General features: G+C 30.8%; 1 protein-coding gene across 1 annotated transcript; it reads right to left on the bottom strand.

The window, feature by feature from the left end:
• Positions 1 to 3,153: 3,153 nt before the first annotated feature.
• LOC124931737 (GEM-like protein 1) lies at positions 3,154 to 8,086 on the bottom strand. The gene is made up of 4 exons (XM_047472285.1): positions 7,635 to 8,086; positions 7,393 to 7,494; positions 6,097 to 6,368; positions 3,154 to 3,552 (listed from the first exon to the last, which is right to left on the bottom strand). The coding sequence occupies exons 1-4, from the start codon at positions 7,954 to 7,956 to the stop codon at positions 3,376 to 3,378; spliced, it is 873 nt and encodes a 290-aa protein (XP_047328241.1). The 5' UTR covers positions 7,957 to 8,086; the 3' UTR covers positions 3,154 to 3,375.
• Between the last annotated feature and the right edge of the window lie 940 nt (positions 8,087 to 9,026).

Here is a 9,026-nt window from a genome sequence, read left to right as displayed (position 1 = left end):
TGTAGGAAAAATGTCTTCTCTTCCACAAGAACATCTCAATCAGTATTTAGAATACATTTTTTAGTCGCAAGAAGGATTTCGCGTGCTTTGGTGATAACTCTTAGTCGGACATCATTGGATGAAGGACTCTTGATGCATATGCATAATAAGTGGAATCCGTAATTGCGAGCTTTCGTCATAGGAGATCGTCATATATGTCATATAATTGAGGATTTTTAGGCTATTCTCATGATGCAAACTACTTATCTTTTTTATTTACCTCCAATGCCAGAGACAAACCCACGAGACCTTCTATAATAGGATCACTTTGACCATATGAAGCGTATTGGCTCATAGGTTAGTCAAGAGGGGGACCATCGATCTTTAAGAGTGGAACGTTTATTCCATGCGTTACAGCAACACTTAACGTCAATATAGAGTGATCCGAAGAGCTTTTATACTTCTCCTCGCTCATATATTCATGTGTCCTTCGGAGGACAAATGACCATCGACTCGACTTGTTGAAGTCACTCTGGCCATGGAGGAGAGGCCACGTGATTTAACTGGGCTATTTCTCACTGAAATCATCATGGGGATGAACGACATCCCACGTTATACCAATGTGCATATATGTAAGGGATCCCCTCTAGACTTGTAAATATAGCTCATGGATAAGCTTAACTTTTTACCTTATCCCTCCACTCCTTATTTTTCTTTCTCTTGGCTACAGAAAAGTAGGTTAGTAGAAGCACATCCCATTTATCCAATTAAGGACATCAATCTGATACGTTACATTATGTTTTGGTATCGTTTTGGAATTTCTAGAATTATAAATTGTAATATCTCTTGAATTCAATTGTCAATAATCTTATTTTGCAGAAAGCCGCATCCTCATGTGCAATCCCCAAGATCTCTTGAATTCGATTGTCAATAACATTTTCTTAGCAAATTGATCATAAATAGTTATCATAAGTTTGAAAGTATTTTAGTCAAACACAAAATATTAGGATGTCCAAATCTAATATACACAACATTGTTTCGACATGTTTATTTGTAAAATAAATAGAATAATCTACAACATTCTTTATAAGTGGGATAGATTCAAAGAGAGTTATGAACATAACTTAACATGTCATTCATCATACCTATTTTGTATCCTAAGATTTAAGAGCATTCTAATAAAAAAAATTTAACATTTAAATCATGACAAATATTTTTAAAACTAAAAAAAAAATATTCTAATTAATAAAAAAAAATTAAACATAAATAACATTTTTTAAACAAATGTTAAGCTCTACGATAAGACGGTAACCACGTGAAGGATGGACAAATATTTTCATATATGAACACCGCATAGTGACAACTAAAATTAATTGTATCACGAAGAAGAGAGTTACTACCATGGAGCTCTTACGGCTAGTTTAAAAGTCACCTCTCATAACATTTCTAGCTTGACATCTAAAGAAAAGGTGAACAATAAGACAACCATTAGGAAGGAAGGAAAATAGGAAGGTGAGCATTTGGACACCGGCGGAAGGGTAGTTGACTAGAGGATGAAATATTGATAAAAAAAAAAAAATCATTACACAAGTAACATTAAATTGATGGTTTTTGAACCAATTATTAAAAATAATTAAAAATATCTATTAAGCAAATAGACTGAAGACAAATTATGTCACAAAAAGTGATTTTTTAAAGTGACAAGACTAAAAAACATTTAATATCACGTAAAAACTTGAATTATGATAGTATTATACTGTAAAAAAAACTAAAAAAACATTTAATATAATGTAAAAACTTGAATTAGGATAGTATTATTTAATTATGTAAAATTGTGATTAGATGAAAAATATGTACTACAATAAAAGGGGATAATAGGTATAATATATAATATATATATATATATATATATATATTTAACTATATTTTAAATATTTCAATATACATAATTTTGTTTAAAATTATTTATTATGTACATTTATTCTTATTTAAAATTATTCTGTGTACAATTCAATTTTATTTTAAATAGTTAAACTCTTTCTAGCACTTCAAATTAATAATTTAATCATAAGTATAAATAATTCTTATTTTATGATCAAAATTTAAAATCATTTTGACCACTAATTTAAAATCATTAATCGCCTAATATTTTAACTATGAGTTGTTTCTCATATTTTGATTATACAATATTTTGACTAATAAACTTATTTCGTCTTCAAATTATATTCATTTCACTAATGATTAGATAACCGTCTTTGGTGTAAGTTATGTCTAGTCGATCGATTCAAATATATTTCGGATTTTTTATTACAATATTATATTTTATATTTTGTAATTTATATCATATTATTCAAATTTTAACTATATGACTATCGGACATCTACATCTCTTTTAACGTTAAATATTTTTTTCTTTTAAATTTTAATTTAAAAACATAATACAAACACACAATATCTAAATATGGAGGAGATAAATTAATAACAACTTCGTCACTGCCTTAAAAATGGAACATTGAAAAATGCACCCACACTCTAATTTAAAATATAAAAAATATATATATATATCATTTATAAAAAAAAAATTGTGCATAATTTTAACACAAATTAATAATTTTATAATATTTTAAATTATTTAAGATATACATTTAAACAAAAAAAATAAATATATAAAAAATAATTTTAAACAAAACTAAATATAGTAAACAATTTTAAACAAAAATAAATATAAAAAAAACAATTTAAATAAAATCATTTATAAGAATATATTTTAAATTTAATTAAATGTATAAACAATATTATACCTTTCATACATACCAATAAAGTAAAAGAATACAAACAATATAATAATATTTTAAATATGAGTAATGATAGAGAGCGAGAAAAAACTTAAAAATGTATAGGGAATGATGTGTTATTTTTTAATTGGACTGAAAATCTGAAAATACTTTCCTATTAGATTTTCAATCAATTTAGAAAGTGACACATAATTCCCTATACATTTCTGTCAAGTTTTTTCCCGCTCTCTATCATTACTCATTAAATATATATAAAAAAATATGTTGACAAGAAATAAAATACACCAATTACAGATAGTGATAAAATGAATAAAATGAATAAGAGATATCAAGATATATAAATAATATTATACCTATCACCACATAAAAATAAGGCAAAAGAATACAATCAATATATTAAATATATAAGGAAATATGTTGACAATAAATAAAATGCACCAATTACAGATAGTGATAATTCACATAAAATGAATAAGAATACAGAAATCAAGATAGGACAGCAATTAAACCTGTTTCCATACACCATAATGTTACACAAATACCTATAGAATCATTTATAAATCAATAGTTTGAACAGACTTAGAGTCGATACAGCAGGATGATTAACTATGCGCTTCTAAAACGCCCTTCAGAGTATTTACCGCATTGTTGTATTGCACAAATCCCATGAACCAAAACTCGTGATTGTCCACAGATATGATCTGGATATACTTTTCAGCTTGGTTGATTTTGCTTGAGGTCGGATTAACAGCTTTAAGTTGGTGCAATGGTATGACCACCTGTTTTAAACAAAAACACAAATAATGTTCAAGACAGTTAGAGTAGGTTACAAAATGAAATTGATAAAAAAAAAAATGATAAAGAAAGAAAGAGGAAGCAGATTAAAATTGCAAAAATTCATGCCAAGAAAGTAACTATTTTATTATTCAAATATCTAACTAATAAGCATGGATAAGTAAGGGCTTGATTGATGTAGTTTAAACTTTAAACCACCACCCCATCAATTCTTCAATCTAATCATAAACAAAAATACAAAAATAGACTTTTTTTTAGGTCTATTTAAGTCATTAAAATTGAGGGTATTTTAGTAAAACAGCCAAAACAAAGTTGGATCAAACAGTATTTTTTACTCTAATCTTTTTCTTTTTCTTTGTTTGCAAAAGAAAACAAATATCAAACAAGCTCTAAGTATATCTCATTTAACCTTAGTCGTACTTTCACAATTCAGAATCAATGGAAAACACAGATGTAGTTATAGACAGACTAAAAGAAGTAACTAAAAATTGAAAAAAACACTAGTATTAATGAACTTTGGGAGGGAATGGCAAAGGGACGCCCAAGACTTTGCAATGTTTTATTTTCAAGAGACGGATTGATTTCTGAATTAGAGATGAAGTCATTAATGTTTTGCTTCAAACCTGCCACTAAGGGCCTAAACATATCATGACTTGTAATTATTTGGTCATATTTTAGTATGACTTATGGGCTGGAGCAACAAAATCCCTCTTAACAAAGTGCATTTTAGAATTACAATATTTGAAAATTTTGCATCTATGGACTTTGACGGTTGCCTCGGTTCCCAATAAATAGTATCTTTGACGTTGTGAAGTGCAGGAACAACATTGTAGTTATCCGAAAATATAACGGTTCTACATTGGTTATGCAAATCCAAACTGTCTAAGGCAATTGAGATTGATAAAGTTTCCATCGAATCTGCAAAACAACTAGTGGTAGCAGTTGATTCTTCTTGAACATGGCCCCTTAAAAATTAACTGCCAAGGAAGATGCAATCCCAATATTTTGTACCAGACCCATTTATAATCTTAACTGTGAATAGAACTACCATTACCAATTCTGAAGCAAAGGCCAGGTTGAAAGTGATTCAGAACTTTACTACAAGACTTCCAATATCTGCTGGCTTTGCTTTGCAATTGAGTATATGTTGTCTTTTTTCACGTACTTACCTCGAAGCATTTGAACCCATGATGAGTCAATGTTATACCAGATGCTTGAGGAAGTGAGGAAAGTAAACTATAATTATGGGATTTGGCTGTACCAAAACCCAGTCCACCTCTCTCCTTTGGCATTCAAATATTTTCCCAGCTTTGTAAGTAACATGGCCTCTTGTCCGAGCTCGCTCGCTTAAAAACAAAATTGAAGGCATATAATGTCTCAAAAGACCTTCAATTTCAAAAGTCGCAGAGGGTCGGGCAAACCTTCATCCATTCCAAGCTCTTAAATTAATATCCAATCTATTTTCGGTTGGTGGTGACTGCTTAATGTTGTCATCACCACAGAGAATTCATGTACCCAAGTATAAACAATTAAGACATATAGCACTCAGGTTTATTTGTAGAATGGACCAGCGGATGTCAAAGAAATAGGATTTGGGCCTGTGAAGCAAATAAGAAATTGCTAAATGGAAGCAAAAGATATATTGGAAAAGTGTGTTTCCAAGGTTTGCGTAGCGTCAGGTAGTTTGAAGATTTTGTGGAAATAAAATTTTAGTATTACGGATCCATGAATTAATGGACTACATTCAGTAGAGAGGTAATTTGCATGTATTGGTAAGGAAGATACATACCAGTTGAAAAATAAAAAGGGAAAGAGAAGATACGGAATGAAAAGCCTTCAGTCCAGTGAATAGCGGATGGATATCACTATGATGATTAAGAGGTTGATGAAAATTTGCCAGACTGCTGTAGTCATATTCAAGGACTGGTTGCTTGAGAAAATAGCCCCCCCACTCCCAAAACCATTAGGAAAGAGAGCTGCTTCATCACTCAGACAATACATGTTTTCTAGTGGTAGATCTACCCTAGGACTTAGTTGAGGTGCATTTGTATACCTTAGGCCTTGTTTGATCTGAGTTAAGTGACTAAAATATCATTTGTATTTAATATTTTTAATGTTATAGAAAATAAAGTATGAATAGTTTGGTATTAAGTTATGATTTGAATGATATGATATAAAAAATAACTAATAATGTGAGGGTGGTTTATGATTTGAATAATGTGATTGAAAGAGTAATGGCTAATTGGATAGTGAATTGTTTGGAAATAATCTAAAATATGGATTAAATGATATAACTTTTCATCGAATAAGGTTTTACCAAAAATTCCAGTTTAAGAAATAATCCCAGATCAAACAAGGCCCAAATCCAAACTGATTGAGAATCTACATAATATATTTCTCATGACCCCTTTCAGTGAACTGTGAAGCCTAAGTCTGAACCATTTTCATCTCTTATTTATTTGTAATCGAGATCAACTGAAAATGCAAAATTCCAAGAAGAAATACAAATAGAAAAAGACAAATATTACCTTGTAGTAACTCCAACTTGTTTCTTCTCCAGCTTTATAAGATAGAGGGACATCACTGCAGAATGCCAGCTTTGCAGTAGATAAGTACAATGCGCCCATAACAGGACCAGCAGATGTTGATAGGTAGCATGCAAATGACTTTAAGAGTTGCTCTTCAGGAACAGTGTCGAAGGACTGTCGGAAAACCTTCTCATAACCTCCTTCGGCAAGGACTTTTGTTCCCTGAGCAATCCTTCCTAAGGCAGCATCAGCTATACTTGGACCTGTTTTCACTGTTCCAAGTAGACAAGCAAGGTTATATTGATTTTCATCCAAACCAATGCTGCAATTGTTTCATGAACAAAATCATATATACCATCTGTGAGACTGTGAGGACATCAATTTGTAAAACCACAAGAAAGGATAGGACCTTGTTTGATGAAAAGTTAAAACTTTATCCCATCATCAATCAAAATATCAAATTACCCTTATTTCATATTTTATAACATTTTAAATATCAAATACCAATAATATTTTAGTCATTTAACCAAAATAATCCACTTTCTCATCAAATAAGATATTTTCAAAAGAATAGGTTTATTTCAAAATAAATTAGAAAGCCTACATTGACCAAGTCCTAGGTGAAAAAAAAAATGAAAAGAAAAAATCACATGTACCGTTTTTGTATCACTGAATTTCTGGAAAATCAACAAATAATAGGGGAATAAAGCTGAAGCAGGAATTCAAATATATTTTCTTTCATGAATAATCTACTCTGCAACTAATGTTCAAGATTTCAGAGTTCCAATTTAAGTTTCATGATGGGTTTTCTACTACAACAAAAATTACATCGAATACATCAAACCAGCAAAATCATGAGCTTGTTTGATATGGGTTATTTGAAACTATTTTCTAATAATCCATTATCCAATCAATCATCACTTTTTCAATTATATCTTTCAAATTATCAACCAAAATAATATTCCTTTATTTTTTATGACATTTTAAGATTTGCTTTGTTACACATCATTAAACAAGGCCACCACTATTATCATCAATCATTTTAAAGTTATAAACAGAAGATAAACCCAATTAAACATGTAAAAAGTTTATATTTTCTACTTTGGATGAGCTTTAGAAATCTTAAGAAGTCTACTATACTATATCTTACATCTTTCTCCAAGATAGATTTCATATGTAACATACAGCATGATATTTTTTAAGGAATCAATAGATTAGACAAACCAGACAAACCAAACAAACTCAAGAATCAATTAAAAGGAAATAGAAATCAAGATAAGGAAATTGAATCCATACGGTGCTGCCACATATTCTCAGCAAGATCCTCAGCCTTCTTAGTTGCTTCTGTTGCCTTCTTTCCCCATTTCCCCAGCACTTCCTTGACGGAATCCATTGTATCTAATTTATAGGTACAAAAGACAATAAGATAGAATCATATTCAATACGTTCGTAATGCTAATCGAGTATAAATCTGTAAAATTGCATAAAACCCAGTAAATCGAATAGTATAGATTGATTGAGGTTCAAAAGAATCTCACTTTTCATGGAAGATGCCGGAACCGGAGAAGGAGTAATATAAGGGTTAGATTCCGACGGCATAGTAGTGGCAGAGTTCTCCGGCACTGCGTCTGGTCCTCGTGGTGGCGATGACGACCTTGGATTGATAGAAGGAAGGTCAACGGAAGCTGGAGGATGCGGGGAAGCGACTGGAACACTAGTCCAATTTTCTGCAGGAGAAACGAGTTCGTTGCGATCGAGCGTTGGATACGGAGCGTAATCGGCGGAGTGAGAAGAAGGTGGGTGATGATCGGTTGATTTGGTCGACTGTGATTGATCGGTTTGAATTGGATTCTGGTCCATGTCTTCTCCTACTGTTTTAGGTGTCGATGAGATCGAGATCGAGATCGAGATCGGGATAAGATCGATTAAGGATTAAATGTTCTTTGGGGGAAGAACTATGAAGAAGATCTTTTTTAGTAGCTGCAAGATGCTTCTTACTTCTAGAAACACCTTTCCTATGCTTTTAATTTATTTTTAATTCCCACAAAACTTATGTATATATAAATATATATACACGCGTGAGCGAATATAGTGAAGTTTTTTAAGAATGGATTTTTAGGAGATATCCTAAAAAGAGGCTTAAATGCGGAGATTGAGGGTCACTAATTTAAATAGCGTTAGTGATCTTTTTTTTTTTTTTGACGAAAATGTCCCTATTATGTCACGCATCCTTCAGGTTGTGTGAAACAATTTTTTATTTTTTTATTATTCAAAAAATTTTAATTATGAATTTTTTTGGACGAAAATGCTCCAGTTGCGTTACGCAATCGCGTCACGCAACCCCAGTTGCGTTAAGCGATCGCGTCACGCAACCGCGAGACGAGAAAAAAAATTGAAAAAAAAAAAATTCGATTGCGTCACACAACTGGAGTTGCGTTACGCAAGAGTATAATTGTTATTAAAAAAAAGGGTCACCAGCGCTATTTAAATTATCCACCCACAGAAATGGTAATTCATCCTATCAATAGGATAATCTCATCTGCTCAAATTTCCCTTTTAAGAACGGAATATATAAAGAAGTTTAACTCAATCTAATAAGACATTGTATCTTTCTCTTTCTACAAAAATAAATTGAGTAATAATTTTTTTTTATCCTTTAAATGACTTGGATAGCATTTTTTTTATTACTCATATTTGAGTTAATATTACATTTTATTTTGTTTGACATTCTATTTAGTCATATAATTTTTTTTGTCTCGAATTTTTATAATTTAAATAATACTCTTAATTGTCGGTGGGTCGTTTGTTGCTCACACACTCTGATTGTGTTGCTGATAATTTTTTAGTTTGAGTCTTACCATTCTTAGCTACAAAGGAGATGAAATAATCCAATATAGAATTATTTTTTATTTTTTCAATAAAATGTTACT

This window comes from Impatiens glandulifera, chromosome 3 (genome assembly GCF_907164915.1).
Source record: "Impatiens glandulifera chromosome 3, dImpGla2.1, whole genome shotgun sequence".
NCBI classification, from domain to species: Eukaryota; Viridiplantae; Streptophyta; class Magnoliopsida; order Ericales; family Balsaminaceae; genus Impatiens; species Impatiens glandulifera.
This window is presented reverse-complemented; position numbering and strand designations above follow the sequence as displayed.

Coding starts and splice junctions, on each gene's coding strand:
- LOC124931737 (XM_047472285.1), bottom strand. CDS start 7,956: ATGGACCAGAATCCAATTCAAACCGATCAATCACAGTCGACCAAATCA. Junction 7,495..7,634: donor TCCGGCATCTTCCATGAAAA/GTGAGATTCTTT, acceptor CCTATAAATTAG/ATACAATGGATTCCGTCAAG. Junction 6,369..7,392: donor TGAGAATATGTGGCAGCACC/GTATGGATTCAA, acceptor TACTTGGAACAG/TGAAAACAGGTCCAAGTATA.